A 15,000-nucleotide genomic window follows, 5' to 3' on the forward strand; every position below is an offset into this window, starting at 1 on the left:
AAGTTTTTATCATACAGTTCTTTCACTTACTTGGTTAGAGTCACACCAAGGTATTTTATATTATTTGGGACTATTGTGAAGAGTGTTGTTTCCCTAATTTCTTTCTCAGCCTGTTTATCCTTTATGTCGAGAAAGGCCATTGACTTGTTTGAGTTAATTTTATATCCAGCTACTTCACGGAAGCTGTTTATCAGGTTTAAGAGTACTCTGGTGGAATTTTTAGGGTCACTTATATATACTATCATATCATCTGCAAATAGTGATATTTTGACTTCTTCCTTACCAATTTGTATCCCCTCGATCTCCTTTTGTTGTCGAATTGCTCTGGCAAGGACTTCAAGTACTATATTGAATAGTTAGGGAGAAAGTGGGCATCCTTGTCTAGTCCCTGATTTTAGTGGGATTGCTTCCAGCTTCTCACAATTTACTTTGATGCTGGCTACTGGTTTGCTGTAGATTGCTTTTATCATGTTTAGGNATGGGCCTTGAATTCCTGATCTTTCCAAGAGTTTTATCATGAATGGGTATTGGATTTTGTCAAATGCTTTCTCAACATCTAAGGAGATGATCATATGTTTTTTTGTCTTTGAGGTTTTTTATATAGTAGATTACATTAATGGATTTCCATATATTAAACCATCCCTGCATCCCTGGAATGAAACCTGCTTGGTCAGGATGGATGATTGTTTTGATGTGTTCTTGGATTCGGTTAGCAAGAACTTTATTGAGTATTTTTCCATGGATATTTATAAGGGAAATTGGTCTGAAGTTCTCTATCTTTGTTGGGTCTTTCTGTGGTTTAGGTATCAGAGTAATTGTGGCTTCACAGAATGAATTGGGTAGAGTACCTTCTGCTTCTATTTTGTGGAATAGTTTGTGAAGAACTGGAATTAGATCTTCTTTGAAGGTCTGATAGAACTCTGCACTAAACCCATCTGGTCCTGGTGTTTTTTTGGTTGGGAGACTATTGATGACTCCTTCTATTTCTTTAGGGGATATAGGACTATTTAAGTCATTAATCTGATCCTGATTTAACTTTGGTACCTGGTATTTGTCTAGAAATTTGTCCATTTCATCCAGGTTTTCCAGGTTTTTTTTAGTATAATTTTTTGTAGAAGGATCTGATGGTGTTTTGATTTTCTTCAGGATCTGTTGTTATGTCTCCTTTTTCATTTCTGATTTTGTTAATTAGGATGCTTTCCCTGTGCCCTCAAGTGAGTCTAGCTAAGTGTTTCTTCCTGCTTTTTCATTCTTGAAATAAGACAAGTGACGGGTGAGTTTGGAGGGTAGTGAGTTAACCTCTCCGAACTGGACACTAGACAGACTGGACTTTACTGCTGCCATGGTGTGAATTCCATGCAGGAAACTGCAAGTGAAGAAACTTTGAAAATACTTTCTGGGTGGAGACTCCACAGTCAACGCTGCAGGAGATCTGGTCACTGCCCTCTAGTAAGTAGAGCAGTCCATAATCTACTGCTCCTTTTCTGGCCATAGAGGAAATTCTCACTGCCTTCCTGGCCTTTGTGAGCCTGGTGGCCTGTGCGCCTGCGCAAACGTTACCTCCAGGACCTCTGGGCACCTGCACACCGGGGAAAGTCCAGGAGGAAGACCCTGGGCCAGTACCGGAGGTGGCAGCAAGGCTCCTTTTCTGGTTTTTTCATTTGCACTTGGTCGGGTTCCTTCGTCCTTGCTAGATCAACACATACTAGAATACAGGGTCAACATGCAGATTATTTAGCAGGGTCACTTATTTTTCCAAACCATTCTTGAGCCAGTCTTGTTGTACCATAAGTTGTGTTATGTGGTTTTGTTTGTTTTGTTTTTTTTTTAACCAATGTTTGCGGGTGGGACTCTAGCTTCCTTCTCACAGAGAAACTTGGTCTCAGCCCATGCCACTGAACTAAGCCGTTTAAAGACCTTCTCTACTAAACTAGAGGGTCTCATCCTATAGTGCTCCCAAATCCTGACCAGACTCACTTGTTCTTTTCTCTTTTTTTCCTGACACATGGTTTTCTGTCTAGCCCTGGCTGTCCTGAAACGTCCTCTACATCACACTGGCCTGAAACTCAGAGCTGTGGCATCTTTTGTCTTTCCAACAAATACTTCTATAATACACTGTGAAACCTAGAAGTGGATCTTCTGTGTACTGCCAAGTGGCGAATAACATCAGTCTATTTTGTCCTATGAAGAGAGGTCTCTTAATCATGGGTAGATATGAAACATTTTACTTTCTTAGCATAGTTTACTCAAAATTAGACCTTCATTTTGGCATCTTTTTCAGAAGCTTATATCAGTAACCCTACCAAGGTATGTGATTTTCATGTTACATTCTGGCAAGCCAGATATGCGCGTGTGTGCGCATGCACACACACACACACACACACACACACACACATGAGTTTTTTAAATGATGATTTCTAATTTTAAAAGGAAATTGAGAAAATTGATTTATAAATTTATAATTGCCCTCAGACATTTCTTACTAATTTTTGACGCACTGAAGTCGTTCTTTAATTATATATGCACTTTCCTTGGGGACCATCTATAGATCCCCCCCAACTCCTATGATGGTCTCAGTCTGTTTGTCTGTCTCTTTCTATATGTCTTTCTTTCTCTCTCTGTTTCCCACCTCTGTTTTGATAGTGTTTCACTCTGAAGCTCAGGCTGGGTAGTTAATTGCTATGTAGACCTGAAACTTTTAGCAGTCCTCTTGCCTCAGTTTCCAGAGTGCTGGGATTATATTTAAATTATTTTATACATATTTGTATTGAATATGTATGTGGACATGTATCCATGCCATGGCACGCATGTGGAGGTCAGACAATGTGAATCCTAGAGATTAAACTCAGGTTGGCAACACCTTTATTCTCAGAGCCATCTTGATGGCCCTATTAATTTTTCTTTTCTTTTCTTTAAAACTGTCTCATTTGGTCCTGGTTGGGAGGATCAGAAGCCAGACCCCATGATGGTTTCCAGAAGTTGCTGGCAATGGCAGTGAGCAGGCAAACATGGGGTCATTTTTATTTCAAACTCTCTAAACTGGTGACACGCTTGGGTGGGTTCATTCATAAATAAAAAAAGTTAATGTTCACAAGAGCATTGGCATACTGTAAACATCAAATTATTTAAATTGCATTCGGTTTGCATTTACCTGAAGGCTATATCAAAAGTAGTCATTATCAAGATCTGATAAGGTGGAAGTGTCCACCAAGGGCAGTCAGAGGCAGCAGTGGATGCTGGTGACATCTTACAGGAACATTCCATCTCTAAAGCAGACAGTTGTAGAAGCAAACTCCCTATTTGGGAAGAAAGAGTGAGTTCTTCTGTAGACTGCCACATCCTGATGCCTTCTCTTTTCAGAGCTGGCCGGAGAATGTTCCATTAGCCTCTGTGCTACCTCTAGTTAAGACCAGTGTTCCCCCCCCCGCCCCCCCCCCATGAATCTGGGATAGCCAAGAAGATAAACCTGGGAATGCTGTCAGTCTGTGAAAAATGTGCTCCCTGCTGTTCCCAGGAGTAACTCACTTGTTTGTGGCCAGAAACCTTTTTCTTGTGGTCCTTTGTAGTATAAAACCCCATTTTATATTACAGATATGATGCAGCCATCCTGAGGTTGCAGAGAATCCAAATGATATGCCTTTGCATCAGGACTGGCTCTTCCCCATCCGCTCTTCCTCTCTCCTTGACCTCATGGCAGGAAGCCTTTGTGTGAGGTTCTCATCTGGAACAACTTCTCCACACTTGTTTTCGTGTTCTGTTGGATTACAGGGCAGCAGGCCTACCTTTGAAGGTCCTTTCTCTTTTATTTCTTTGCTGTGCACTCCAGTAATTAACTTTGTCCTTCTTTTATTTGTTCCAGTCAATCGCAGGCCACTCTGCTGAGCATCTTCTCCCAGGAGTACCAGGTTAGAAGTTTTCTCCTTTGTGAGGGTTGACAGGTGCCTAATTGAATGATGAATGTCCCTTTATTTCTTTGTAATTGAACTGCCAGCTCTCTGATTGGGCTGGAGGATGGTCTCCTTGCCACATCAAGCAGCGCCTGCGTCTCAGTGGAGGCCTGCCAAGCCTACCCATCCATCTGTCTAATAACATCTAGCCTTTGCTTATTTGGTGGACCTGTAATAAATTATGCTAAAGCATTATTATTCTGACAATAATAATTTCCCCGTGTTGCGTGGCTCCATGTGCTAAATGTTTGCTGACTTGCACTGTCAGTGCCGCTTCCCACTGCTGACAGAGATGATGATAAATGACCACTGCTGGAGTGGCAGAAGGCAAGAGAGGCAGAAAATGGAGTCATTTATCATGAGATGACAGGTGTCAGTCAAGTGGCAAGTCTCTATGGAATTACTTTTTGTAGTTTTCAAATAAGTTGTTTTTAAGCAATGTTCTTCCTGGTTAAATATGGCAATTGGGTTGTAAAGCCCGAGTGCAGAGGACTTAGATGGAATTGAATTGAGGGAAAATTAATACAAAGGTTGGAAGAGGGAACAAGTTTTCCTCTGCCCTCTGCAGCCCGAAGCAAACTTATTTAGATTCAATTACTATGACCCTGGTGGCTTTTACATATAGACTGTACTTGTGGTACAGTCTGAAGACATCCCAGCCAAGCAGGAGATTAAAATGCATAGATGGAGTAGCAGGAAAGAAATCTTGCCACCACCCAAATCCCCAAGCCATTAGCCATTTGCCCCGTATGCTTGCCACTGGGATGAAGAAATATGTCTTTGCTGTTCTTGACTCTGATCTGTGACACAACATAAAGATGTTTTTTTGTGTTTTGTTTCAGAAACATATTAAAAGAACACATGCCAAACATCACACTCCAGAAGCGATTGAAAGTTATTACCAGAGGTATGACCTGCCTGCCCCACTAGAGGGTATCACAGTACCTATTAATTGCTATAATTATTATGAATAAATTAGATCATTAAACTGCCTTTCTATACTATATTAAGACTGTTACTTGAAACTTGTAGTGTGTTTTGTAATGAGTTTTTGAGTGCTTCAGTTGGCATGTGTCAAGAATATGGCGATGGTGTCCATTTAGGTGTGTATACATGATGTATATGAGATGGCACTGTTACGGAATCTGATTTAGCTCCTTAACACTTTGAGTAAGTGCACATCTTTTATGGTTACATTTGTTCATGTATACATATGCCCTACATGTATATGTGGCAAGTTTTCAAACCAATTATATACTAAAATTTCATTATCATTCAATTGTTGATGGACAACTAGGTTGGTTCATTTTCCTTGCTATGGTGAGTAGCCAGCAATAAATATAGGGTTCCGATATTTCTAAGGTAGGGTCTAGACTTTCTGAGTTTAGGCTCAGGAATGAAAGAATTGGAGCAAATGGTAGTTCCATTTTAAATTTTTTGAGAAATCTCCAAACAGACTTGTACAATGGCTGTATTAACTTGTACCCCAGCAAGAGAGTAATAAGCATTCTTTTTTTCTCCATATTTCTCCAACATTTGTTGTCAGATTTCTTGATGAGAGCCATTCTGACTGGGTAAGGTGTTATCTTTTAGAAAGGTCACTGAATTGTATAGATTTTGTGGTCTGGGGTCTGTTTTTATTATTTGCAAGTTATTTTTAAATAATAAAGTTTATACAAGTTTAAAAAAGAATTGAGATTTATTGAAGCTATTGACATTGGATTTTCTTTTAAAGAGCCATTCACTGTGCCACATGGTGAAAGATCTCTTGTTTTAAGTTAAAGATACTAAAGATATGCACGATGAGTGGATCACCTCCCCACACACATTTTATCTAAAATTGCTCTCTAAAGATGTTTTTGTAGATTTCGAGAAAAGTCATGCTAACTTCATAAAATTTACATTTATGTTCTACAGGACCTATAATAGTTCTATAAGACCTACAAATGCTTTTGGCATCAGATAATTTTAAAAAGTATTGAATTTTTTTTCTTTTTATGCCAAGATGTAACTGTTTGCTTTGAGATAGCATGCCATTATACAGCTCCAGTTGGTCTCTGACTTGGCACTTCACCTTCTTCAATCTATGCTTACTGACCTGTACCACTACATCTGTATAAAAGGAAATACATTTTTGTTTGTAAACTTAAAGACTTTTAATTAAATCATTTGAAACTATCATGTATATGTATGTGTGTGTGTGTGTGTATGTATGTATGTGTGTATGTATGTGTGTATGTATGTGTGTATGTATGTATGTATGTATGTATGTATGTGTATATCCCAAGTCTAGTGGCACAGGTTTATAATTCCAGCATTGGGGATGCTGGGGCATGAGGATCTCAGGTTCCCAGACAGCCTCAATAACTTGGTGAGACTGTGTCTGGCAACATAACAAAGAGTGTTGGGCTGCAGTCTGTTGTACAGTACTTGCTTAGCTTCTCAAGGCCATGCGTTCTATCCTCAGCACCGAGAAAGAAACATGTACATAATTACTAATCCTTTCTATTCTTCTATTAACTTTTCTATTACCTGGATAGTTTCCCTTTAAAGATAAAGAGTTTAAGAAAATACAGTTACTGAGTAATAAATGACAGGTACTGAGTAGAGTGGGTAGTAACAAGGATGTAGAAATAGACTTGCTTCTTTGCCTTTTTTAAATATGAGGGTCTCAGTTATGGTGAGGCATTAAAACATTTGAAATAAAACTACAATTGGGGCTGTAACAGACTCAGAGGAAAGGTATCCCCACAGTGTCCTCCTGATCACTGGCAGTCCCTCCCTCTGTGCCGTGGGAGGGAGGCAGCCATACTGTTACCTTTGAGGCAGACCACCTTTCTAGCCTGTCACTGGGAATGTGCAGCTCCAATGTCCTGGGGTTTTCTAAGGTGAATTGGCTTTGAAAGGTTCTTGTTTGTTTTCTGGGTGGTTAGACTAAGGGCAGCTTGTGCTTTATCCACACATATTTAAGCAATGGGAAAATGTTAATAACAACTTATTTTAAAAAATTTCCCTTATGAATACCACCTGCTGTGAAAATTAAGCATCTTTGTGATGGCTTAGCAAGGAGTGAGTGACTGCCCATAACTGTGCCACTCAGAGATAACTACTGGTTAAATTTCATCCGACAACCCATTTTTACATAGTCAAGGTCATATTACATGTGTAGCTATGAATCCTGGATTTTATTATGGAAAATGTATATGATATACTATTATTTGTAAAAGCCTTTTCTTTTATTAGTTGCCTTATTTCACCATGTAAAAGACTGCATTTCCCAGGTTATTCTTCTGAGGACCAAATGTCCCTAGTGTTCTGATATTATAAATAATACTGTGGTAAGCGTCTTGGTGCCTGGCTCACTGGCACTGGTCGATTCCTGTGTTTGTAGTTCCTGACTGTCCAAACAATGCAGACATTTAGAAATTGACTAAGTATTGTTGGCTTACTGTCTGAGTGTCTCAGTTCTCTTCCTGCCAGCAGTGTGGACCCTGATTCCACATTCTAGCTAGCGAGACTTGAGATTATGTCAGCTGGGAATTCGTAAGATCAGGAGAGCAGTAGAAAGTGTGTTCCTGAGTTTTTGCATTGGTGGGAAAGTCTTCTCAGTTGGATGTTTTAGGTTTTCACTTGAAAACAGTACTCTATTCATTTGGACTGTCCTATTTTATTTCCATACAGGAACGTCCTTGGTGGAATTTATCTTGATTCTCACCCATTTACACATAGGCTTTTTGAACACATGAGGTTGGACTATTAGTTACTTTTTTATTGCTGGGTCAAAGTTTCTCTCGTGTGAAATCTAAGGAAAGAAGGAGTTGTTCTGACCTGCAGTTTGTGAGTGTGCTCTGCATGGCAGAGTTCATGGCAGTAGAGGGGTGTGGCTGAGACCCCTCCCTTAGGGGCAGATGAGGAAGCAGAGAGCAGAGGTTGGCAGTACTCAGCCGACTTCAGACTTCCTCCTTTCATTGCCCTCCCTCCCATCCTAGATGGGCCTTCCCTCCTCTGTTCCCTGCTGGAACCACCCTCAGTACCTTCACACACTCAACTGTGGGTGATTCTAAAGCCAATCAGGCTGACAATGAGTATTGACAGCCACAGATGGTCAGATGTGTAAGTTCCCATCAGTAGCAGGTTTGGAAATCCTATCTCCCATTTCTTCTAACCATACTGGCTCAGGAAACAGCTTTCATAGCTATACAGAATCGGATCAATTGAATTTTCTAAGATGTTGACATGGAGAAAAGAATTGTTGAGACCTGATATTGACAGTACATGATAAAGCTGGTTTCTGAACATTGATTCCACTGTGATGCTAATCCTGAGAGTCAGCTTGACTGGATTGACAAATGCCTGGGAGAGAGTACAACATATTTCTCAGTTTAAATAAAACAAGGCCATTTCTAGACAGTAATAACGAAAGAGGGAAGACCCACCTTGCACCTTGGGTCACACCATTCAGTAGGTTATTGGGGGTGTGTCTTTGGAGCCTACATCTTGCCTTGGCCCCTTCTCGTCTGTCTCCTGACTGACATTAGCTGAGTAGCTTCTTTCTTCTCTCATGCTCCTCTGTCAAGATTTGTTTCTCACCTCAGATCTGAGGGCAGTGGAGCTGAACAGCCCTGCCCTGAAACCATGAGCCAAAATAAATCTTTCCTTCCTCAGGTTGGTTTTCTTGTCACAAAAAGCTGAAATGTCCAGTAGCACCATTTCCTGAACATATATTATCCTGATGGTAATGTCCATGCTCTGTGAAAAAGACACAATTCACAATTCCTGCTTTCCACTGGCATAGGGAATGGAAGATACCTGTGTTCTTACATATGTGAATTTCAGTAAGGGAAGAGTCAGCATAGGTGTTATTTGTAAAGCACAGCACAGCTCTGTCAGTTCTCCACATGGGTTGTCCAGAGTAAGGGTACATAGGTCCATTTAGAAACAAGATTGGCCTTTACTGGCTTGTTGGGAGGGGGAAAACATTCTCAAAGGAGAGAAAACAGTGTCAGGGGTGTGGCTTTTTGTGTGTTTTATGCTGGCAATAGAGCCTTGTGCTTGCTGGGGAAGGGAACTACTATAGAACTGTATCTCCAACTCAACTGTTTCGTTTTTAAATAAGTCCATAATGTCACGATCGTAGATCTTCCAATCAGACATCCATAAATAACTCTTCACTAAGGGTCTTTTCTACATGTGGGATGTATGTACATGTTTGTGTGTGTGTGTGTGTGTGTGTGTATAGGCCAGAAGTTGATATCAGGAGTCTTCTCACATAGTGCTTCACCTATTTATTTATTTATTTATTTACTTACTTACTTACTTACTTATGTCTTATTTGAGATAATAGTCTTTGAGTGAAACAGGAGGTGAATGGTTCAGCTATATTGGCTGGTCAGAGGGTACAGTATTCCCTCTCCCCCTGGCTCTGTGGCTTCTGATGTGTGTCACTGTGCTGGCCTGGGTAGATTTCATCAGTGCGTTGAGGATGGTTTCCTTGTATGAGCTGGCAAAGGAGCCTTTGTACTCACTAGGAATTTGCTCTGGTTGAATGCATGCAAACTGTGTGCTTGGGATTACTGTTTGACAATCTTTCTGTTTCTTTAAACTTGGTAGAAGTTTCCACTGTGTATTATCAGCATAGTGATAGATGAGTCGTTTATGAGAAACCATGCAATTTTGACTCAAAACAACAGTTCCCTTTACAAGTAGTTTACCCTACAAACAGATCCTGGACTACTGCTTCTTTCATTTTATCAAGAGTCAAGTGATACTTGTGAGTGGGCTTCCTGACCAACTCACCTAATTTGAAATGTTATTACAGCACATATAATGCATTTATGACTTTTTAAATTGTTGTCTGAAGACTGTCATATCTTTATGATAATTTATTCCCTATTGTTTCCTCAGAGCCCAGATTAAGGCCTAACCTAGAACTCTCAAAAGCATTTGAAGTATACATGAATGCTAAGTATCAATACTAAAGCTACCTTGACAACAGTGTGCTATTAAACACTGGACCCAGGGCTGGAGATCTCAGAAGTATGCGCTTCTCGTGCTGTCCTGGGGTGACACAGCTACACAGGCTGATTATCCTCAGTGCACTGGAGGTACAAGCTCATGTTCCCAAGCTGTAGTCTTTAAACCAACATTGCCATGTTTTGGATTCTTTGTCTTTTGAGAACTGCTTTTATTTTTACCTTTTTGCTTCTGGATCTGTCTTCAAACCTACACTTGCTTTTCTCCCACCCATGCTTCTGAAGGCCCTGTTGCCTCATTGATTTCCTATGTAATATAGTCAGAGTTAAGAAGGAACCCAGTGTGTGGGAAGTGGACTGGTTTGAATGATTTTGAAGCTGTAATGATCTCATTGCTTTCCCTATAATTTGTGTTGACTCTGCCTTGCTTATATTATTCTATAATACAGCATCTGCTGTATTTCTGGCAGTTAATCCTAGAAGTCATTTACTGACTTTATTTTTTTAACATTAACAAAGATTAATTTATTCAATCAAATAAGACCTTTTAGGGAAAATATCCTTATATAATTTTGCTAGGTTACCTAAATTGGCTTTAAGAATTATTTAATTATTAATAAGAAAAAGTATATATGTACAGACACTAGATAATCATCTATTATATGTCAAGAATTGTAGTAGGTAGAGTAAGCTGAGTGAGATCTATCTCCCCAGCCCTTCCAAGTCTGTCCACATTGCACTAGGAGATGAATTGGAGACAGACAAGTAAATTAGTCCTCCTCCTTTCAGGGTCTCGCTATCCATGACTCAGGTAACCTGTGGCCATCTGCTCTGTGGGCCTCCTGCTGACCTTTTGTCAGAACAGAAGTAGCCTAAAGCTGGGTCACACTGCCTATCAGTTATCTCACTTCCTCTGATGATATAGGCCTTACACTATCTCTCATAGGTGTCACAAGAAAGTTAAATACATTTCAGTAAGAGAAAGAGAGAGAACCACATTTATATAACTTTTAATATAGCATGTTGTTCAGTTATAAATCTCCTACTCTGAATTATAAGATAATCTTTATGCTGGGCATATCTACACATAAGAAGGCATCATCTATGTAGAGTTCAGAGCTCTTCGTAAGTTCGAGCACTCACTCAGTATGTTGGAATGTATCTCATAGTTAGGAGAACTTCTGTAGCTTAGCAGTACCTTATTCCGTGCTTTGCCATAGAGAACTTACTTCTCATTAGCATAAGAAGGGCTGTTAACTTACCCGTCATGGTGGGCTGAAGAACATGGTATTGGACCTGTGTGGCTAGAGTTAACACAGCTGAAGGGTAAATGTATCAGACAGTGTTGGAGATGAGGCTGGCAAAGTAGAGTGGATAGACACTCGATTGTGGCCAGATCTACAGGTTCAAGCCAGTAATTCAAGCTACTCTAGAGGCTACATCAGGAGGACCACAGATTCAAGGCTAGCCTGGGCCACCTAATGAATTAAAAGCCAACCCGCATACTCAGTCAAACCATGTTTCAAATTCCAAAAAGCAAAAAGTCTTTGGAGAGAGCTCTGTGGTAGATCCCTTGCCTAACATGTGAATCCCGAGGTCTAACCACTAGTAGAACAATAGCAAGATTGTAGATTATAAGGAAACTCAAAGAATCTGGTAGGTGGTTACCCTGTAACCTTGGGATTGAAAGCGGGCTTTCAGAGTTCTTAGAGGAGGTGAATGCTACATTCAAATTTTGATGAAAACAAACTTCCATGTCTGGGAGAGCCTGGGATTTTGTGCTTGTTTGCTTATTGAAGTGCAGTTTCATGGTACAGGCTGGGGTGATTACAGGAATCTAGGGTGGATGAGAGGGTGAAGGTCTCCCCTTGCCTGTCCATGGTGTAAGGTCTCCCTGGCAAGGGTGCCTATGTGCCTACATGCATTGTTTAAACAGAGAGTCAGCTTGTCCCTTTTCTGTGTGTAGAGTGCTGTGGGTGGGGGTTTAGAAACCACCTCTCTTCACTTACTTCTGAAAAATTAAAAGGTAGTGGAGACTGGTGTGGCTGAACCTCTTGCCTCCCCATCAGTGGCTGGCTTGAAGTAAGCTGCACGCTGGCCTTGCCCTTCACTGCTTCCCTGTGATCGTAGCAAACGTTAACAGGTCTTGAGCTTGGCTTTTGCCCAGGAGAAACATGTGCACACAGGGGACATTGACAAGTCTGTGCTGGCCTTTCCTTGTCACTGCATGACCACTTGCCTTTGTCTACCTAGGTACCTGAATGGCGTGGGGAAAAACGGAGCAGCCCCCGTGCTCTTGGAGCTGGCCAATGAGGTAATGTTATTGTTATGATTTTATTTAAACCTGAGCTAAACCTAAGGGGCCTATCTAGAGTAGTGTTACTCAGAATTATAATTAACTTTTCAAAAAAGAGAGAAAGATTTTGAGGTGTGTTAGACATTTAAATTGTTCCCTGGTCCCTTTGTACTTTTAATAATTGGACAAAGAACTTCATGAATTAATAAATCAGTTGACATAATTAGTCTACTTCTTTTAAGGCAAATGTACAAACAGTTTCTTTGCTTCTTGTTTTGTGGAAAATTTCAACCAAACAGCTCCAAACATGCTCTTTGGTTTGGTTGCCGTAATTTAGCATGAGAAATACCTATGTCAAGTGAGAAGATGTGTGCCAAGGAAACCTATGCTAACTATTACAAAAATGAAAGGAGAAATTTTAAATTTGACAATGTATTATATACTTGATTCATTTTTCTATTTATAAACTTTTGTTATAATAAAGGATATAAGCCTATGGAAAACCATCTTCACATAAAGAAGCATAATATTCTTATTAACACCAAGTATAACGTGATTTATGGAACTTATTTGTTACCTCTGATCTGCTCCTGTGTGGGGAAATAGCTAACAGCCTAACATTTTCAAAAGGAAACCCTGAAGATTTCCTTTGAATGAAGAAACTGCAGAAAGTTCACAATAGTTGCAGAGAGCCTACCGAAAAATAAAATATTTAATTCCTAAACTCTAAAATATTTATCCACTGTAATGAGAGCAATACAATATTGAGTCTGAGTTGGAATGGCTTATGCAAACCTCATAGGGACGCATGAAATGCACACTGTTTCTGTGTTGTGTTATAATGGAAAACAGAGAGGCAAGGCAGAAAATGTGTGTTTGCATTAAAGATGACTCTGTGCTGTGAACATTAAGCGTTGCAGGAGCAGCAAGTTCTACATGCTGCATTAGGAAGGAAGGATGGCTTCTCTTGTCTGCACACTGCTGTAGTCAGCAGAAGAACAATTACCCATCAGTTAGTAGATAGGTTTAATAGTCTGGGAAAAATCGTCACAGTCTGATATGATAGTTAACACAGAGAGTGTGTTTGTCTTCTCTTCCTAGGAAAACTTGTATTTTATTTTGTTATTTCTAGAGTAGGGTGGGTGTTAAAGATCTCCAGACATTTTACTGTTGTTGTTGTTGCTGCTGTTGTTCTAAGTTGGTACTCCTAATGACTTGAGGTACCCCAACACTAAGTAGGATTTTGGTGATTGTCCTCTATGAAAGAGAAGAGGGAGGTGGTAGAATTGTAGGTGCATCTGGGCAAACAGTGATGCAGACGGGGAGCTTGCTTTACATCGATGATGGAAGTTTTCTAAAGTAGCACTTTGTGTTCATTTGAATCCAGTGTTGAAAAAAAAAAAGGTTTATTAGTTTGTTTGTTTTTTATGTGTATGGGTGTTTTGTCTGCTCGTACATCTCTGTATCTTCTTTGTAACTAATATTTACCCATGCCAGGCCAGAGGAGAGTGTCAGATTCCCTGAAACTGGAGGTACAGATGGTTAGGAGCCGTTCTATGGGTTCTGGGGATCGAACCCAGGTCCTAGGGAAGAGTAGCCAGTGCTCTTAATCATCAAGCCAACTCTCCAAGTGCTCATTGGAATTTTTATGGATAGTTCTGTTGAACTTAGTTATGGAACTGATCTCAGCTACTATCTTATAATTGTATGGAAAAAGCTAACCCATCACCATATATTTCCCCATTTTAATATTTACTATTTACCATGAATATGTAGCAATATTTAGCCTCTCTAAAAGAAATAGCTGTTTAGAGATTTTTTTTCCTCCCTTCATTTTGGTGCCCATTTAGTTCAGAGGAAACATTTTACATATGATTACTAATGCATTAGGGAAATTTGGAGATGGTGGGTGCCAGATTATGGCTTCTGAACATCCGAGCTCCCATGTTTATGTGCTAGTTAATACTTAAAGGATATACGCTTATATCTAGTGGCAATTGATGTGATGGTAATATTTTATGAGTCAATATATATTTAATCAGTGTAACTGTAAAAATTGATGAGAAATATGTAACTCATACAGTATACTATACAGCAACTCTCCTTAGACAAAAGCTCCTTGTTACTGTGCCTCGGGTAGGATAAGGGATCTAGGTAGCCATCTTTGATTTCATAAATGTCTTAATACCTTTTTTTCCTGATCAAGCCTGAAAACTTAACATTTTTAGGAATTCTCGTTCTGTTAGTGATTGTATGCTCCATCGTTCTCTTCTCTCCACACAAATATTTTCAAGTTAGATTTGAAGCACTATGAATTTTACTTACATGCTAAATTTTGACATGAAGCATGATGGCCCTATTTCAGAGAAAGATGGACACATGATTAATATGAAAATTAGAGAGATGCAGGTACCTGAACTAATAAGGTAGTCCTTATTCAGGCTGGAGTACCTTCAGTAATTTCACCATTTTTCATGTGTCAGCCCTGATGTGCGTTACCACGAATAAGCAGCTCCGTGAAAAGCATTTCTTTCTACTTGGGGAATTTAAGGGCATCCAAGTACATATATTTGAAAAAAAAAAAAAAACTGTTCATACAAATGAAGCTACCTTCTTTGTCTAGTTACTAAATCAAGATAAAATTTTGGTATGAACATAGGACTTGAGTACCTGTCAAAAAAATTCCTCGTGATAATATATGAGGAATATTTCCCATTTTATACTCAGGATAAAAAAGGTTCATGTGAGGCAAGCATCATTGCTCTTAAAAACATATATTTCCTGG

The 15,000-nt window shown here is 39.7% G+C and overlaps 1 protein-coding gene across 3 annotated transcripts in view; it reads left to right on the forward strand.

Annotated features, from left to right (window-relative positions):
* Nucleotides 1–15,000, forward strand: part of C2H15orf41 (chromosome 2 C15orf41 homolog) — a 200,222-nt gene that overhangs the window by 48,550 nt on the left and 136,672 nt on the right. For all 3 annotated transcript variants that reach the window (XM_021153861.1, XM_029473865.1, XM_029473866.1), the window contains 3 exons: nt 3,860–3,905; nt 4,790–4,854; nt 12,173–12,233. In XM_021153861.1, coding sequence (XP_021009520.1) covers nt 3,860–3,905; nt 4,790–4,854; nt 12,173–12,233 — 172 coding nt within the window. The remainder of the gene's footprint in view (nt 1–3,859; nt 3,906–4,789; nt 4,855–12,172; nt 12,234–15,000) is intronic.

This window comes from Mus caroli, chromosome 2 (genome assembly GCF_900094665.2).
Source record: "Mus caroli chromosome 2, CAROLI_EIJ_v1.1, whole genome shotgun sequence".
Classification (NCBI taxonomy): Eukaryota; Metazoa; Chordata; class Mammalia; order Rodentia; family Muridae; genus Mus; species Mus caroli.